The sequence below is a fragment of the Molothrus aeneus genome, chromosome 12 (genome assembly GCF_037042795.1).
Source record: "Molothrus aeneus isolate 106 chromosome 12, BPBGC_Maene_1.0, whole genome shotgun sequence".
In the NCBI taxonomy this organism is placed as follows: Eukaryota; Metazoa; Chordata; class Aves; order Passeriformes; family Icteridae; genus Molothrus; species Molothrus aeneus.
In genome coordinates this window covers 15139091-15158136 of record NC_089657.1, presented here as the reverse complement: position 1 = coordinate 15158136, position 19046 = coordinate 15139091, and the positions used below count along the sequence as shown (strand labels likewise).

General features: G+C 38.4%; 1 protein-coding gene across 3 annotated transcripts in view; it reads right to left on the bottom strand.

The window, feature by feature from the left end:
* Nucleotides 1–354: 354 nt before the first annotated feature.
* The window catches only part of NISCH (nischarin), a 29449-nt gene continuing 10757 nt past the window's right edge, over nucleotides 355–19046 (bottom strand). The window contains exons 5-21 of one of the 3 annotated variants that reach the window (XM_066557891.1): nucleotides 18088–18251; nucleotides 16640–16735; nucleotides 14965–15060; nucleotides 14496–14651; nucleotides 13183–13251; nucleotides 12551–12736; nucleotides 12220–12348; nucleotides 11682–11795; nucleotides 10737–10845; nucleotides 8056–8177; nucleotides 7148–7203; nucleotides 5359–6666; nucleotides 4768–4942; nucleotides 3432–3585; nucleotides 2757–2885; nucleotides 2233–2394; nucleotides 355–1750 (exon numbers count right to left, since the gene is read on the bottom strand). In XM_066557891.1, the coding sequence (XP_066413988.1) occupies nucleotides 1122–1750; nucleotides 2233–2394; nucleotides 2757–2885; nucleotides 3432–3585; nucleotides 4768–4942; nucleotides 5359–6666; nucleotides 7148–7203; nucleotides 8056–8177; nucleotides 10737–10845; nucleotides 11682–11795; nucleotides 12220–12348; nucleotides 12551–12736; nucleotides 13183–13251; nucleotides 14496–14651; nucleotides 14965–15060; nucleotides 16640–16735; nucleotides 18088–18251 (3854 nt within the window). In that variant the 3' untranslated portion in view covers nucleotides 355–1121. Of the gene's footprint in view, nucleotides 1751–2232; nucleotides 2395–2756; nucleotides 2886–3431; nucleotides 3586–4767; nucleotides 4943–5358; nucleotides 6667–7147; nucleotides 7204–8055; nucleotides 8178–10728; nucleotides 10846–11681; nucleotides 11796–12219; nucleotides 12349–12550; nucleotides 12737–13182; nucleotides 13252–14495; nucleotides 14652–14964; nucleotides 15061–16639; nucleotides 16736–18087; nucleotides 18252–19046 lie in introns of those variants that run through there. The other 2 variants (XM_066557892.1, XM_066557894.1) reach the window with 2 other exon arrangements.

Sequence of the window (19046 nt, the reverse complement as noted above, 5' to 3'; positions counted from 1 at the left end):
AATAGTGAGTAGGGATTTTACTGTCATGGGGGATGCTAAAACTTGTTGGCATAGTAACTGTCAAGTTAAACATGACAGCTTAGAAAGAAAATCCCTAATATCTAACAGATAAGCAAAAGTGCTTGAAATAAATCCTCAAATTGTGTTTAGAGGCTGCAGATCCTCAGTTTCCATGACTCAGCTGTACTTCTGGACTAACAGTCTTGTAGGAGAATGAACTATTTTCTTCTTTCATCTTGCTGCACATTTCATACTTTACAATGCACTCTAGGAACAGAATGTGTGCTGCTGAACTGCCATATGGTATCCTGGAAGCACAAGATATAAAGTTGAATAAAGACCAGGCCAAAAGAAAACTGTCAAATTACACTTTATTTGTATTGACAAGATAGGCAAAAGAAAGACTTTGTGTTCAGAGATACAAATCCATTATTTGCTGACAAAATGCCAATATACCCACATTGGGTATTTCCACTTCCAAGACAATACTGAGAGGATCTTTACCAAGCAACTCTTTTATCCTTGGAAAAGGAAAATGAATGCCTGTGAAAATAGTTTCATATGAAAATTTGTTACCTGCTTGTGGCTCAAACTTTACTGTTAAGTTAATGATTGGCAGCAAATAATTACACTTGGCCTCAAAGAAAAACATATGTAAAACTGTAAGATCATTAAATAATAAGCATTAGCAGCATACCCAAAATACTTCTTGTACAAAGAACATTGCACTTGAGCATACACAAGCATTTACCCTTATTTACACATTAGAATTTGTATAGAACAGCAAGACTGATATATACAGAAAAATAGTGGAAACCTTAACAGCCCCAGACGACAGAATATCTAGTGTTGACTCCTTAAATTTTCCATACAGTTTCCCAGGATGTCTCATGTGGTTTTTTCACTATATACTATTGCATAAAAATAGACTGTACAAGAAGGTCAGTCCCCAGTTAACACTTCAGAATATTTCTATGTACTATTACATGTTCACTGCACCAGGGAGCAAAGGAGTTCAGGTCAGCTTCTCATGAAAACAAAGAGAACTTGACAGGTGCTATCTACTTACTCAGTGTGCTTTACCTTGTAATACATACTGAAATCACTTGGCTGTGCAGTAACTACCCAGTGAGCTCCAAAGGCAATTCCCTACCACACAGGATCTCCCACTGTCTTGCAAGCAATGAAATTAATTTCTCCCTGCTTTCTGCACTTGGGATAAAAATGTACCACTGGATCTCTCTGTTCCTGCTGCCTTCTTGTTTGGAATTTCCTTTTGGGATACTATCAGTTTCTCCAAAGTGATCCAGTGTTAAATTCTGCATCAGGTCCTGATTCTGAACATCATCAAACACAAATGTAAGGGCCTGTGGATATGTCTGATACCCCATGAGCACTCTGTCTAAATCCCGGATTCGTCTTCCATCTGCAAGCTGGTACTTGTCTCTCTTTGGTGGCTCCTTAGCAAATTCAGGTAGTGGGTAACTGATATAATCTTCATCAAAGAGGAACAAATCAGAGCTGGTCAATATCAGTGTTTTAGGTTGAAGTGAACTAGTGTTCTGAGCAGATCCTTCAAAGTGATTTACTTGAAATGCCAACACATACAGAAGGATGTTGAGGGATGGAAGATTGGTCAAACCATCCATCTTCTCTGCCACTAGAAAAGCAAGGTCCCCAATTTCCTCTTCATTTGGATAAATAAATTTTACTCTGCTAGAGTGAATCAGTTCATAATTCTCCATTTTTCCTGCAAGAAACACACATGATTATATCTCTATTTAGTGCTATACAATAATTTCTTAATGTACTAGGATAAACAACCACCAGCTTGATAGCTGGCTGTAGCTGGAAGAATTTAAGTTTTGTATCTATTGATACATGGCTTTTGCTTAAAAACAACACTGGAATAATTGTATTTGGATTGCAAGTCTCTGCCAGAGCCTTTCTTGCATTATCAACAGACTTTTCTGCAAATTTCTAACCACGTATGTCCAGGGTGAATGCAAGAAGCCATCAGTAACCACACTTGTGCAAGACTCTTACATACTTTTAACAATCCTGCTCACATAAGGCACATCTAAGATAATTAAATCAGGGAGTTTAGTTGAAGTATCAAATAGGAAATGACTGATGCATAAATGTCCCTCAAAAGAGTTTTTAATCAGTACAGTTTAGGTGAAGCCTTAAGTATGATGCCTAAATAAGTCATGCCATGTAGAAAAGACTCACCTGTGTTTTTACTCCCAAATTCAGAGTAGAAGTCCTTATCTACTGGTTCAGGTGAAGGAGTGCGTGCAAGCAGTGACAGGACTGCCATAAGCTGCTGTATGAAGGTGTGAGTGTTGTAACTGTCTCTTGTCAGGCAGGTGACAATGTGATCTGCAGAATGCCCTGAGGAGAGCACAGAACATAATTCACTCACTGTGGTACTACCACTTCTTCAACCAACATGCAACTGTCATCAGAGAAGATTTTTTAAGGATTATTTCTCCTGAAAACATGCATTACTATTCAGAAATCTTTCAAATTCTTGTACACAACAACAGAATCCTTACAAATCCCTCAAAAAAATACATAATTTCTCTTCATTTAAAATACAACGTATACTTATGATTCAAATCTTGCTCTAGGTATCCAAGAAAAAGGAGAAACAGAAAATCTCTCTTCCATCTCACTAATAAAGACATGGATCCATCTAAAAAAGACTAGAACAAAATAGAACTGGAAAAGCTTAAAGCACAAGAGGTACTCACCAGTAATTCGGAAGTATTGGTCAAACAGGCCAACATTTACTGACTGCACGTCATTAAGTTTTAGCACAAAGCAGCAAGAGAGATGGAAAGAACTGTTTTCACAGTCTGAGTTTTCTTTGTTCCAAAAATCTGTTAAAGAAGTATACATGAATAAAAGGTCAAAACAAAAAGATTGTTCTGTCCATAAGCATAATTTTTATACTACAATCTAATACTTATCTCACACTTGAAGAACGAAATTAAGAAAAAACTGGGTACAGTGGCTAAAAATATCTCAAGCAAAATACAAGCAATTTTTATTAGGAGCATTTTAAAAAAGTATTTGTCCTGTGCCTGATTTAAATTAGCACATGCACTAACTAATAACACACTTTAACTGAATGATCACCATGAGGTTCATTACCCTTCACTTTCCATTTTCATTATGAGAGGGACCATGAAATAACATCAGAGAACAGCATGGATCCCATGGCAGCTAAAAGGGTCTGTCTGAGAAGCAGACATGACTCAAGACTCTGGTTTTTTTGAACATAAAAGCCTTATGCAAATATTGGTCCCTTCAACTAGGAGGTCTAATTAAGAATATTGACCAAAATTGGTTTTTAGACTGAGGACAAACACAGAGAGAGGGATTACATTGGTAACATGATTAAAGGATCAAAGTAACTATTTTACCTGACTGGTGCTCATCTGCATGAATGAAAGAATCATCCAACAGAAAGTAAATAGCTTTTGTTGAGAGAAGCACACAAGCCATCACTTCCACACTGGGAGTCTTGTAAAACAGAACTGAAGACCACATGAGGTGTCTCAACTCTTCATTTTCCACCTAAGAAGTAAATTTTATTTCATAAACACATGAACTTTGATATTTCAGACAGTTTCATCACCTTAGAGGCAACTTTAGACCCCCAGAGAAACAACTTCAAAATCTTAAGCATCTGAACATGCTCTGGTTAAAGAGAGGTAGTGGTAAATGATGCCACAATGGTAGCCACTGAAAATATCTTGTGTTTATATAAGAAAATTATTTTTCTGTTATAAGCAAACTATTCCTTGCTTTCTAACCAAAATTAGAAAAAATACAGAAAAACATCTCATTTGTAAGAAAGATTTTTTAGGGCAAACACTGTAGACAAAACTTTAATCACCAGCTGAGCAGTGGCCTCCCAAACCTCAAGTCTGCTGAGCCTTTAGGTGTTTCTGAGGGTTGGATTCAAAGACCCTGGAGAGAGGACAGGAGCACAGCTTGCCACTGCAGCTGCTGCTCCAACTCAGCATCTTCCCAGCTTCTAACTTGATGGGCTTACTGTGAACCCTTAAATGAGTCACCTGCTTTTTTTATCAGCTTCTGATATAAAAAGAGAAGTACAGCTTGTAACTGTGCTTACTTAGAACATTTGGAAGAGAACTAAGGGAATAAGAAAAATGTATCTATTTCTCAAGCTTTTCAATTTGTACTCAGATTTATCACTCAAAAAGCCACATCATTAATTTTGGGTAATGTTTTTACTTTTCAATCTGATGTTCCCTAGATACACTTAAATGTTTTTCAGGAATCAGGTTTATCTGTTCATGTTTCTGGAGTACCTGCAGCCATGCACATCTGCTGCAGTCATGCACAGTACTACAAAAACATGTCAGAACATTTATTTATTGATTTAGCTAAGAACCATCCCAAAATAATTTCATTCCTGTTATTTTCTTTCTTTTTCCCACTTTAAAGAAAATAGAGGAACATTCTTGGAGCAATCACATCTTCACAACATAATCAGTGTACTCTCCTGTTCAGCACCACAGATCCTGAAGGCAAAATATGCTTTGCAGGATCCCAATTGCTGTAGCAGGGAACCCAAAATGGAATAAAACACAGATTCTTGATCAAAATGCTTTCAGGTTTCTCAGAGCCTAATTCTTGTGGCTAAATTTGATCAGGAAAGTTTTTATAGATACTGTGTAGTACAGAAAGGTCACAATGCATGTTTTTGTACATTTGATATAGACATGATACCTCTGCAATGTTGCTATGGAAAAATTCAACCAGGGCTCTTCCCTTCAGCCCAGCCACATACTGCAGAGACACAGAAACATGAATGTGAACAGGAATCTGGTTGTCTTCTGTTATCTTCTGCATAAGAAGCTCAGATGGGTATAAGGATGACAATGTCAGATGAGGCTTGCAGAAACTAGAAAAGATCCAGAACACAAATGATCAAAATGTAAAGATCTACAGAGCTTTTTCCCTTCAAAAATATTTGTATTTCGTTCAAAAATTAAAACCAGGTAAGTTCAATTTTTAATAGTTTAAATTATCTATAACTTGACCATAGATGTCAACCTGCTATGACCTCAGCCTGCAGACACATGAAATAGGAAGTTTCCTTCCATCAGAAATTACATTTTATGTTGCAGCGACAAAACAGGAAAATAAAAGGTAGACTGCCAGAGTCCAGGATAAACCATTCACACTTACACCAGACTAGCACAATGCAGAAGTATTTCATCAATACTACAGTCCAAACCCAACCACAATGACAGCAGCCAACACAGGGGTCAGGCCACATCAAGCACTGTGCCAGAGACCTTTCACAGGAACCATTACCTGGCTGCCTGACTGTGTCTGTTTGCCTCCACAGCATGATTTCTTACGGCATCCGATTTGCTTGAAGCTTTGAAAATAATAATAGTCTTAACATCCTGGAGCAGTGTCCTTAGAAGGCTGTAGATTCTTAGAAAGTGGAATTTCTCATGAGGTAGAACAAACACTGCTGTAACAAATCTGTATCCAACAAGCAACTCCAGCACGTGTCCATCCAAAAATGAACCCTTCTGCTGCGTGGCACCATGAGTTGGATGCAGCACAAGTGATGCCAATGGAATTCTATTCAGCTTAAATACACTTCCCAACTCCTCTGTGCCTGCCCATTTACCTGGCAGTAAGCTGAAATCCACCTTTACAATGTACAAATGCTGGGGTGTTAGAAATATCCAACAGGGATGGACCACACAGGGACTCTGGTCAGAAGATTTATAGACTGAAGAATAAAGTGCAGAACACAAAGCATTCTTTGAGCATTCCTTGTTATTGCAAGCTGACTCTGGTTGATGCAAGACTTTCTGAACATTGGTTTTATTCCCATAAACAAGATATGTTGGGAAACAACCTTTTATTTCAACATCTTCAGCTGAAATGCAATTCAATTCCATGAGCTGACAGAGAAATTCTTGGAGATTTGCTTTTCTACAGTACCATGTGGAGCTTGGTAACACTGATGTGTAGTGTTGAGAGCAACATGTTTGTAAACAGGAATAAAAGTCTTGAAGATTCTGGGAGTCTGAAACAATAAACAAGCAGTGGTCACTGTTTTTCAGCTTCAGAGTTAAACAGATCTCTGGCAGGAGAAAGCCAAATTCTATTAGATCAGCGTAGGGAAAACACAGTGTTAATTTCAAGGCAGAAGGGATGTGCTGGCAATTTCCTCTCAGTTCCTGATGAGGAATCTCAAACACAGCTAGCATCTCATCGGTCAAAACCAAGCAGGAAGCAAACTGTCTGAGTCCTTTATGAATGTGAATTGAAAAGCTCCAGAGAATTTTGACTATGTCAACACTCTCCACTGCTATGTTGTCAGATGACTGAGTATCCAAAGTAGTGCTGAACTCAAAAGTCTGATCTCCTTCATGAAGTCCCATTTCAAAATATCCATCTGCTTTGTCTGTGGTTGTGGAATTACCCACAGGGCTTCCTTTATTCTCTGTGGGAGAGGGGGCAGATTTCTGCACAGCCTGCACTATCGAGGCAGAAAGGTGCTGGATAAAGTCTTGGTTGGTGGCAGTGTAGGACATACAATTAAAAGGCAAGATGATGGTGTTACAGGGGTCAGGCACTGCACAGTATTCTCTCTCCAAACTTCAAAAGAGAGAAGAAGTCACAGTAAGTACAAACTTGAGTTTAAAAACAGTTATGGCTCCCTACAATTCATGGTGCTGCTTCTCAGAACTTTGATATTTGCTCTTGCTAATACAGTTAAATCAGTGTAATTTTGTAGAACACCTTTGTACTGCACAGCCATTGATTTCAGAGGTCGGTAGTGTGCAATTCTATAGAAAGTAAAAACTCAAATGTTTAACTCCTCTTTCCTTTCCCATTCCCAGTAAGCCCAACGTCATGAGCTAAAGGACTAGACAATACAGCTATTGCTGGTTTAGAAACCACCAGCTGCATTCCAGGGTTCAAAGGTTAAAAACATATTTTTGGTTCAAAAACCCAGAGGCAGAATACAATGAAAGAGACTGTTTTGCCTTAAAGGCTGTGTTTAAGAAAACAGTATCTATTGTTATTACCCAAAAGCTAACAAGGATTTAAACCAGAGTTTATTTATGTAGCTTACCACACATGATGACCACCACCATACTCTTTGCATGAAGTCAATGAAGAGGCAGGTGCCTAAGGAGAAAGAAAGTACCATCAGGAAGCTGTAAACTACTTAAGAGTTCAGCACACATGAGAAGCAAAGTTAATATTGGCTCATGCTTTTTTAAGCTGGCCAAGCCCTGGTGTTTCCACAGGGAGCTTAACAGCCACCCTTTGAAGACCCAAAAATACTGTTTGCTTTAGGTTGGGCATTCAGCTAAGGCAGAAGAGGAATGAACTCTGATGCTGACCTGAGAACAGATCCAACCTGTGACCCAGGCATTTCAGCACTACACAAAGTTCTACTGAATTAGTGTAACATGAAGCCAAACACTAAGGGAACCTGACAAAGACCAACTACACTGGCAGCAAAGGAAGAGACACCAAGTCTTCTTGTCTTATTCCTTGAAGCCATGCATATGAAGAGTGTTTCCAATACCACAAAAGAAATCACAAACCAGAAGTTATCAGACAGGAGGAGATTGAAGAAGACAAATTAAGGCCATTGCCTATTGACAGGGAGAAGGTTCTTGCAAGAGAACTGCCTTTCAAAAACTGATACTGTAATATGATAAGACACAATTCTTACACTCAGCATCTAAATGGCTACTAAATGATGTTATACTAGTACTGGGTAAACATCTCAAAGCCAGAGTGGCAGCAGTTCTCTGCAACTCTGGTAAACTTGGATTCTACATTTAATTAATAAGCTGGACCAAGCACCCTTGAATCAAGTTTGGGGCTGCCTCCTTTTCCACTAAAATAGCTCTGAGAAGCAAAAAACTCTTTGCTATGGATTACTACGATAATCTAAATTTATCATCAGAAATAAGTTTGCAAAAGCTTTTAAAAATACTATAATATAAACAGAAGTGTGGCAATTACCTGAATTTTACATCTGGAGTCTGGTATTTCAAAGCATCTCTGGGGAACTGTATGGTCTGTAGGAGTCGAATCACTGGATTGCAAAAAACTGCTGGCTAGGACTGTTTCTTCACAAATTATTTCTAGAACAAACACAAACAGCTCTTTAAATCACTGAAGTAAAACAAAAATAAATATCTAATAGTATCTGCCAATCAAGTGGAATTAAAACTGTATAATTAAGATCTAATCATAAATCATTAAAGCTAAAGGATATCTTCACACAATAGCCAGGACAAAAAAGCAAGCAGAATTTTAGTTTAATTAAAAAAGACTGCTTCAGCTTCTTTCTCAAACTAACAATCAATTTCAATCTCAAATTCTGGTGTAAGAAATCTTGACACAGCTCAGTTTTAACAGAACTAGTCAGCTGCTAGGCTGGCAGGGCACTCTTCATGAACTTTCTAGCACACTCCCAAATATCTGCAAGCTTCAATTGAACAATATCTGTAATATAACCTTCAACCAGACAGAGAAGCGCTGATCTCTCAAATGCCACTTTAGATATTATCTCACCTTATTTGGAACCTTTTTCAAGGGTTCAAAGCTGAATCATCAGTAAAAACTTATAATGAGTGAATACAAGGCAACATTCTCAGGGATGTTTGACTTTTTGCCAGTTAGATATTCACAGCATCGAACTGGCACAACAGAGCAAAACGATTTTCAGTACTGCCACTGAGCCAGCCTGCTCAAGTATTTAAATATGAAAATAATCAACAAAATTACAGTGTAGACATGTTTTTGGCTTGAGCATAAAAAACCTGTATGTATCTTTCTGGATTGATGGTAAAGTTCAGCAGATGACACCAAGAAATCTCATGGTCAGAGGAAACACAAAAGGTATTTATTACTTGGACAAAATACTGTGTTAGCAAGAAGGAAACTCAAATTGACAGGAAAACCAGAACATGACAGCATTATTTTTGATTTTCTGTTTCCTATATAAATATTTAATCTTTTTCCATAAGCCATTTCCCAATGACATTAAGCATGAATAATATGTTACGGAAACAGATGGTGTCTAGAAAATGCAGAGAAAACAATTCATAGAAACAGCATATCAGGAAATTAATTCCATTATTCATGACTTAAGGTCTAACAGTGAAACTAATTGCTTAGCATATTTCCATTTTCTTTAAAATAGATTTCTCAAAACTGGTATTTTGAAAACAACCCTTCAAAGTTAGATATGTAGCAAATAATAAATTTTTATTGTTGAAGCTGAGAAACAGCCTGCACAACCCTCATTTTCCCATTATTTATAAAAGCCTTCCCCAAAATTCTACTGAAGGAATCTTATGGAAAAGGACTACAGTAAATAAACCTTGACTCTTATACCACTCTATAGAACTCCTAAGGCCTTTAGAAAGATCTATATTTTATTTTCTCCCAAGATTTGTCTGCTCTAAACATTTACTGTAGTAGAAAAAAAATCTGTTGATAAATAATTTAAACAGTCCCAGGGGTTGCTGACATACATTTTTACAGCAAGTCCTGTATAAAACTGCAGGTTGTTACATATTTACAGAACTGAGACAGTTTGTCAAGTGCTTAATATTTTAAAGCAAGCATTTACTTGATTTTGGAAAAACTGGCATTTTTTCTGCAGATGAAAAATTATCTAGAAGGGCTACAAAGGCAAAGTACATAAATAGCAACTAAATGTGTATCTGGGTGTCTGCCCCTCCATCAAATGCTGTCAGAACAATTTCATTTTTCTAGAGTGAACAAAGAAACCTCTGCTGATTCTGCAGAAGTCACAGCAATGGACTTTTTCCAAAGATCAAGCTCCTCAGGGATGCTTCTCTCCCTTATCCACCAATCCACTGATTAATGGTAAGAGGAAGCTGTGCCCCCCATGAAATGGAGAAGATAATCCCCGCTCTTTTCGATGGGTACGAAGTCTTCTCTCACTATGCATATTCTACTGCACTTCTCAATCAGACAAAAGCCAAAACCAGCAAGTATTTCTATCTCTTTTTCTCAGTCACAAGTGAATATTCACATAAGTCAGTCCTGTGGGCTAAAGGGGAAAGTTAAGTCATTCTTCTAAGTTCCTAATGCAGCAGGCACATTCATTTGAAACACAGAGTAAAAAACATTTGAGGTGAGGTCAGCAGGTACTATAGAGCACAACAGATGTGCTGAAATCACCAGCTCAGCCAGAACACTAATCCCACAGGTGTCTTTTTCTCATCTCCTTTCTCTATCTTCCCCCTGGTGTGAGAGAAATGCACCTCTTGCAAAAGCACTAATGGAACCTATGCTGCTTGAGCTCACATTTTGCAGACCAAGAATGGGTACTGAAGCAATATCAAAATATTTCTCTCTATGCCACAGTTTTCCATTAAGGCATGACTCTAAACCTGGAAGTGGCATCCAGTCCTCTGCAGGATGAAGCAGTAAAAAGTCCTGTACCCACACTCTCACTCCATATATTTAACCACTACTGGGAACTACAGGTAGATTTTGCTGAGTCACATTCCATACAACTTTCACTTTCAAAGCCAATTCTACCATGTCTTTGTGCTTGTCTTGAAAGCCCTAAATCCATGCACATAATACTCATGTATATCAATGCAGCTTAGAAAAGCAGAACCAAGAGGCTCAGCCCAGCAGCACGATACATACATGATTACCTTGGCTGGAGCTGACAGGACGAGGCAGAGAGGGAGAGGAAGGACGAACAGTAAGAGAAGAACAGTTTGATTTGGAGCTGGCAGCAGTGAGCCTGGAGTCCTCACTGATCTAATAAAGAAAGTACGCAGCAATTAAAGAAAAAAAACTAAATACACAGGACACATGAGATCCTGAACTAAAATAAGTCCACACAAGCCTTCTCAATTTTAGTAAAAGGAAAGTTAGTGCCAGCTTTTTATTTTTCTTTTTTTGGTGGGGGGTGGTGGGGGTGGTCACCTCCTCTAAGTCTCAATTTTCACACTAGGTGGAATTCCACCAAGAATTCTTCTAGAGAAGTCATTCTGATCACTGACTAATCACTGTATTGACAGAATTGGCAGTGTCCCAAGTCAAAAGAATGAAAACAGGATTTCTGCTTTGTAGGGACAGAACCTCTTCTTTCCCTACACTGATTTCCAAACCAAGACTAACCAACTACACAGCACACAGCCAGGTACGAGGGAAGGCAAGGAGAATTCAGATTTCTGATTCTCTCCCACTGCTGAATACCCACAGGAAGAAAGTTTGGGGAAGTAATTTCAGTACTCTGCAATGCAAGCAGTAAAATCACAGCTCTGAAATACTTGTGTAAGATACAAAATATGGCTGTTAAGGTCAACTGTGAATTCACTGTGTACACCATTAAGTAATTTTATCTTTTCCTCCCACTTCCTCTCTCCCGAGCCAGCCCACAAATAGAAGGTCAGATAACTACCAAAAATGCATTGAAAACTAAAGAGGTAAAAAAGGCAACATTAAAAGTTCATATAACATTAAAACACAAAGCATAAAAATTTTAATGCTAAGGACAATTCACTGCATTCTGCTTACATCTAACCTGTAGAAGTAATTTTGTAAGCTTTTGTAAGCTGCACATTCTACTTCTCTCACAGCACCAGACTCACCTTTTTATCAGAGTTGCTGAGTTTGTATTTCACCTCCTTTGCTTTTTGAATAGCTTTTAGCACTTCCACTGTGTCCAGTTCCTTTTCTGTGGTAACAATGTTATCCAAGCAAACCTAAAAAAAGTTAAAATATCTAAAAGTATTGCAAATGAGGCATTCTCCAATTTTTTTATTAATGGAATAATCAAAAATTGCCATGGCTCAATGCAAACCATGTGCATCTTTGTAACCATTACACAGAAACAATTACCACATTAGACCTTGAGCTAACATCACTTTAATGCAAACTCAGCAACATTTGGTAAGTGTAACACCATTCCAGCACAACAGTGTTTCAATATTAACAGACTTTGTTACCCAATGAGGCAGGGTAAAATCTCATTTAGACCCGGGAGCACAGCTGAGTAACATTAATAAGGTTTCACTCTCTAAACACCTTCTCCAATGCACGCCAAAAACTCATCAGGTTCTCAGAGCATTTGCAGCACTTCCCTGCCCAGGCTGAAGGGAGGGTGAGAAGAGCAGTCCTGGGACTCACCTCTGAGGCTCTGTCTCCAAACTGAGCGAGGACTTTGGTGCGGTAATCAGGGATGATGCTCAGAGGGTTGCTGGATAACATCACCTTCTCCAGGCATGGCAGGCCGCCGATGTTTTTTACTTCATCAATCTGAAAGTATTTGAGAATAAAAGCATGAATACAGACTGGCAAAATGGAAATGAGCACACAGACTGAGCATTTCTTGCACAGATTACATACATACAACAACCAGGAAAAATCACTACAGCCACTTTTATTTATCTGCAGTTTCATCCACTAAAAGAAATGGCTTCTGATCTAACACACATTTTGACACCAAAAGTCAAGTTACCTGTTCTATTTTGTTGTTGCTCAGATCCAAGTTGACTAATGAGTACAGTTTGTTAAGACCACACAGCCTTTCCAGCTGATTTCCTGCTAAATTCAGAGTTTTGATGTTTCCCAGCTTTGTGTGAACGCCTTCTAGTGATGTAAGTTTGTTGTAGGATAAGTCCAGGTGAACAAGGTTGTACAGATGCTACAACAGCAGAGAAAATTCATGTCATGCACCAGTTAAAACTGAACAAAGATGCTATCTTATGGCTGGTTCATTTTATTGTGCAACAGTGTTTTCTGGACACTATACAGCATGAAAGACATGACCTGAAACTGTTCATTACAAAGGTTAAAGCTTGTAGAAATGGAATTTCCTCCAGTGCATTTTTACTAATCCACACATACAGCTGGCAGTGAATGAATTTAGTTAAGAACTAAATGTATGTCAATATTGGCAAAGAAATTAAAATATCCAGGAACAGTTAAGAAATGCATCACTAAAAGAGTACTTGATGTTACAAAGAAGCAGCTATTTGGGCTGAAACTACTCTCAATGAAGATGAGCAACAAAATTCTGAAGCATGAAAATCTGTGTTCTTAGGTCTCAGGCAGCTGGGTAAAAAATTCACCTTCAAATGCATCACTTACCTGTAAATTTTCCACCAGAGACACCCCATTGTGACTCAAATCCAGGAACTCAATCTTTGGAATTAATTTCTAGAAAGGAAAAAACCCCTCTGTGTTAAATGCACTTTAGTTTTAAGTCAGGCCACACTTCCTTTAGTATCTGCTGACCCACAAAAGCAATGGAAAGGTGTTATCCAACACAGTCTCTCTTCCCTGCTTCTGGCATTAAGAAAGCATTCTGTGTGGCTTGGGGCAAAAAAGAGCTGACTCTTAAGAAAACCAGTTTACTCTGAGGGGCACCATTCAGTTTTAATCTAAAACCTGGTTTCTTACTGAAGACAAATAATTTCTCCTATCTTATCCCCACTAATTATAGATAAAACTCACTAATGTTGCTTTGGTCTTATCAAACAGATAAACCAGGGGATTTATGCTACACACAAACCTGGATAAAGACAGTAGTACCAAAACCCAGAGTAAGTCCATTACTGATTACACCAGCCAACAACTACAAGGTCACAGAAACTTGTAGAAAATGCATTTTAACTCAGAAATCCTTTTACTTTTGGAGGTCTCAAACCTTGAACCTGATGCTGAATTCTGACATCAGTGTTTTGCATCTGCTTGATTTTGGTTTTAATCTCAGAATTGATTTGCCTTGACAAGCCAGTTAAGACCTGCACACAGACCTGAAGCATCTTAAATCCACATCACAAAAAATTATGAACAAGATAATTATGCTCCAACTCTATGATGTCTGGTTGAGCTACACATGTAAATATTTCCTGCTTCACAAGAGTAGCTCAAGTAAAAAGCTATGTTCATATTTTACCATGCTCTTGTGATGAATGTTAATTTTTTTCTTAATAGCTGGCAAAACACTCGAAATTTTGTTTTCATGCTTCTCATATTGTTTTGATGTCAAGAAAGCTGCCAGCACGTCATAGGTTTTTAAATATGCAGGAAACTCCAGCCTTGATAACTACTCCAAAGTTGAGCCATGAGGTGTTTTTTCTTATAAAAAAATTTTAAAAAAACTCTAATTGGCTCCTACAGCCAAGGCAAACAGTAAAAGCATGTTTCAAAAAGTGAGAATTCATGGAAATGCCTACAGAACACAAAATGACAAAAGTACTCTCCTTTAGCAAAGGAAATGAAGTTCTTATAGAACAAATCTCCTAAGCATTAACTTGGGTAGATAAGTGCATAAAGTGCACATAAAGTGCAACTGAAAATTCTCCAGAAAAAGCAGTAGAGCAAATCCAAAATCCTTGCTGTGTAAAATGTGCCACAGATAAGTAATTCTTTTTCCACAAATTAAAAATACTTCTTACCACTGAGTCATCAATTTCAGAGATGCTATTGTGACTCATATCCAAGGTTGTTAAAGTTCTCCAGGTCGGGATAATTGCTGTCACTGGACAACTTGAATCCAGTGCATCCTCTGGCTCCCAGTGATCAAACTCAGAGGCCTCAGGCACCAGGATTTCCTATTTAAGAGAGGAACACCAACATTTGGCTTACACCTTCAGGGAGAGCTAATGGTTTTGGAAACTATGCCAACAATCCCCTGTAAGCAAGCACCAAAAGTGTCCCTGTGAAGGGACACATCCAAACACTTCCCTCACTGAAACTTGAGATTCTGTAAGGTTAGAAAACCCTTAGAGTTCCATGGTTTTAAAAAGAGAACCTGCAATAGGCAGTACAGAAAACTCCATGAACTCCAAATGGATATTTCCCCATTGTGCATGCTGGTTTTGCACATGCTTTGAACACCCACCAGAAGGAGGAACTTGCTCTTACCTTCATTGATGTTGCTGAAAATCGAACACTCAGTGTGGCCAGGGCATGTTTTGATGAAGTCAGCCCTTTGATAAGCTTTCCCCCACAATGACTGATCTATTTAAAAAAAATCACATTACATAGTCAGAAGTACTAGGACAGACAAATGAGACACAAAAGAGGTAGCTACAGCAGATCCTACAGCAATCTGCAAAGTAGTTACAGCACTTCCTTAAAATCTCCTGAGATTATCAGGTCAGAAACACTGACACTTGGCAAAGCTAAAGCAAGAAATCAGAGACATAACTAGAGAAAAGTGAAATTCAAACACATATTTAAACAAAGCTTCTCCACTGACTTTCCACCTGTCCCACGTATTCAAGGTGAAACTACCCAGGTGATTTAACAGCTCACAGCATTTTTACTGTTACCTAAAAGAGATCTATTTCCAGCTATGACTCTACCTGCAGACACATTCATTTGGGTATCAGATGTTCTTTTTATTATAAGAAAAAAGAAATGTCTAGAAAGTGAGGACCTGTAGTCAGCTAATTACACAGACTGAGTTTAAGATTACAAAGTCTCTTTTTCTGTAGCTCAATTTGAAACAACATTACTGAAAATCTGCTACGGTGTCTGTCCAGGTCCTTCTCTGTAGACAGTCACACACATTGTGTAACCATGAGAGCTGGCACATTTGCTGGTGTATCAGGAAAACCACAATGAACTGACAGAGATTGAAAAATCTCTGTCATTCTTGAAAAAATTCTTCCCAGATTACCACTGTTACTTTTTGGACAGTGCTTACTTTGGGATGAAAGTGTACATCTAGTGTCAGTCAATCCAAAACCTTTCATGAACATACAATTTCAAAAGTCTTCAAGATCTAAAATCTTTTTTCCTCACATTCATTCTCACAGAAAAGGGGAAAATTTATACAATTCTGCATTATCCTCTCTGCTGTGTTAGACTCTCTCACTCTATTGTAGCTTCTTTCCTGTATGAGAATGACAATAAATCACTGACTTCAGAAATACACTTCAGTTCATGTATTTCTCATGACACCTCATATCAATGACACAATAGCATTCATGTACTAGAAAAAGTACAGCATCCACCAAAAGTGCACAGACTGCATGACAGAATTGGATAGTCTTTCTCTCTGGAAAGACCTGAAGTGGTCAAGCAGGTATTTGAAAAAAATATCCATTGAAAACTGCTAGAAACCCTGGTATTTATATTGCAAGCAGAGCAGTGAAAAACATCTGTAAATTATCAAGCAAGCAGCACAACACCCAATAGGGCACTTTCACAAACAAATTTAATGTCAGGGTATTTTCACAAATACTTGACATACTTTTTTTTCCAAACTAAAAGCACTTTGTAATACGGGATCCTACTACAACCACTTCTTAGTTCTTTAAGGTAGTGGAAAGGCGCTCAGGTACAGGTTTTGTGTGGATACTGGAAACTGTGTTTTTTTGGAAATACACACAGTGCAAGGTCTTCTAATTTAAATGTTGTGCCCTTATTTCCAAAACTTGTCAAAAAACACTGTTTCACAAATGAAACAGTCCTCCTAAACTCTGCATACCCCAACTCCAGCAGCAAATCAAAGCAGAGAATCACCAATTCTGAGATATAGGCAGCAGCCCTGGCATTTACAGAGCACATATGAGCAGTATCTCAGCCCTACCTCTATTTGATGAAGTGACTTGAAAATAGACAGATCAAAAGGCAAGAGATGCTCCTGAATGTTACTGGTTCCAAAAGGTCCCCCTGTTCCAGTGACCTGGCATTTAAGACATTAAAGAACTGAGTTAGTGTACACAATCCAACTTTTTTACATTCCAGTCTTACACAGGCAATGGCCCAAGGGCAGTGGCTTAGAAAGACAGCCCAAGTTCCAAGCAATTTTTCAAATATGAAATTCATGGCACTTGCAGGTTGACTCCAGGAAAACAAATACTAGTTGCTCCAGCTAAGTGCACTGAACTTGAAGTGCCACCTTGTGCTTGCATTCTGTAGCACATGGGGCATGCAAAAAGCAATATCATAAGCAAGGCTGACCAAGGCTCCATTGTTAGCTGAAAATCAGAGAAAATTCACTGAAAACAACTTCCATGAAACCTGTGAACCTTTCAAGTCTGCACTGTCTTTAATTCCACTACAAGGGATGAAGTTCAAGGCATTGACAAGATGGGTTTGAAGAAAACAAGCATTACACCGATACATCAATAAAAATGCATCTGGTATTTCCATGTGGGCACAGGATTCTGGCCTCAGAGCATGTCAGCAGCATAAAAAGCAGGTGGCTTCATTATGTTTGCTGTGAATAGAATTTTGAGAGAAAACTCAAAGGGTTTTCTCTGGTTTTATGTATCTTACAAGTTCTGAATATGCCCACTCACAAGCATTCAGAAGGGCTAGAAATTCTGCAGATGCCGATTTTTCTAAACAATAAGCTCCTCTCCAGCCAGAAAATCCTCCCTTTAGAGGATTCTATACAGACAGAGGATGACAAAGGCAACTGAGGAGCCCCAGGAACACCAGCACAGCTGTGGTTTTGCTTCCCTGATCCACCATTTGATTTCAGCTTTGAACACACGACACAGTTAAAAGGCAGCTCCTCATGCAATAAAGGGGCTAAAATGAGTTTTTGAGTCATAGCAAGCAGTGTTAAAAAATTACTTTAGGGAAAGTCTAATTAATTTCTTTGGTAGAAAAAAAGTCAAATTGTGTCCTGACAAAAACTATCTGTTCTGAGGCCATTTTACATTTATTCTGAAATGGCATTTTAGCAAGAAATTCAGGCTATCTATGAAACTGAGGCACTTTTTAGGGTTTTATTTTTAACTTTCAGATGCAGTCAGACAGTGAGAAAGGGGCAAGATTTATATAGATGCACATATGCACATGCATTCATAAACAGTGGCCTACCCATAGTGCCTGCAAAGAAAGCAAGGTTGAAGAGGTCAATATTTATTTCTTTACCCATCTCTACTGGCACCCAGGAAGATTCTGTGACTGCATCTATACAGAGGACACTGCTGAAAAAACCACATCACACAGCAAACACCTTGGCTAGAGGACAGCATGGATTGAGGGTTGGCAGCATAAACACCTATTTAACATTGACCTCACCTTTAGATACTTGAGTCTACAAGTGAAATCCAGAATATGCCCTAGATCTGTTTTGGCATCTCCATTAGCACAGGTAGGTTTGCCCTGCAGCAGCTGCTGAGTGACAGCGTACAGCTGCAGGGGCCTGATGGTGAACACTTCTCCAGCCATTAAGAGCTGCTCTCCTGAAAAACAGAGTAGCTCAGGATCAAACACAATGTTGCAAGGCTCACACAGGAATAAATGGTACATGGGAAATGGAGTGATACAGGTTTGTCATTCGTACTGTAAGATGAAAATTGAGGGAGCAAAATAATTTTTTTAACACCAAAATAATTCAGATATTCAACTGGGCACTCATGATACAGGCCTGAAGTTCCTAATGCAATTAATGGCAAATTTCCCTCAGTCTTTACAGGACTGGAATCAAAGTTCCTTTACATAACATAAGAATTATGAAACTTTTTCTGAGATATCTCTAAGTTTATAGCAGTCAGGTTGTTTCTATTAAGAAAACACAGCACCTGCTATCTAAAATACAGACCTCAGATCTTTTGCTATGCTAAATGCAGAACTGTAGTGAATAATATGTTTTTTTGAAAGTATGGGGATTTTCTGCATGCTAGTACCAAAGCAAATGCCCAGAACAGAAAATGCCTTATCTAATTATAATTTCACAATCCAATTTAACAGTAGGAACAGCAGGAAGCAGCACATAAAAGCCTCTCTGAAGGCACATAAGCTCGATGTAGGCTACAGCAGCTGGAACACACACATGGAATGAATATCTTTCTTCCTTTTAGGGACACCAGTTTGACTTCATGGACAAGAAAGCATCAGCTTTTGTGATAAGCAGAGTTCTCAGAAATGCTCTGAGGAGTAAAATTCCCTCAGCTTCAGTGGGATCAAGTCCAAGAGTCCAGCTGCATATACATTACTGGAAGATTACACTAATACAGAGCAGTCAGTGACACATCAAT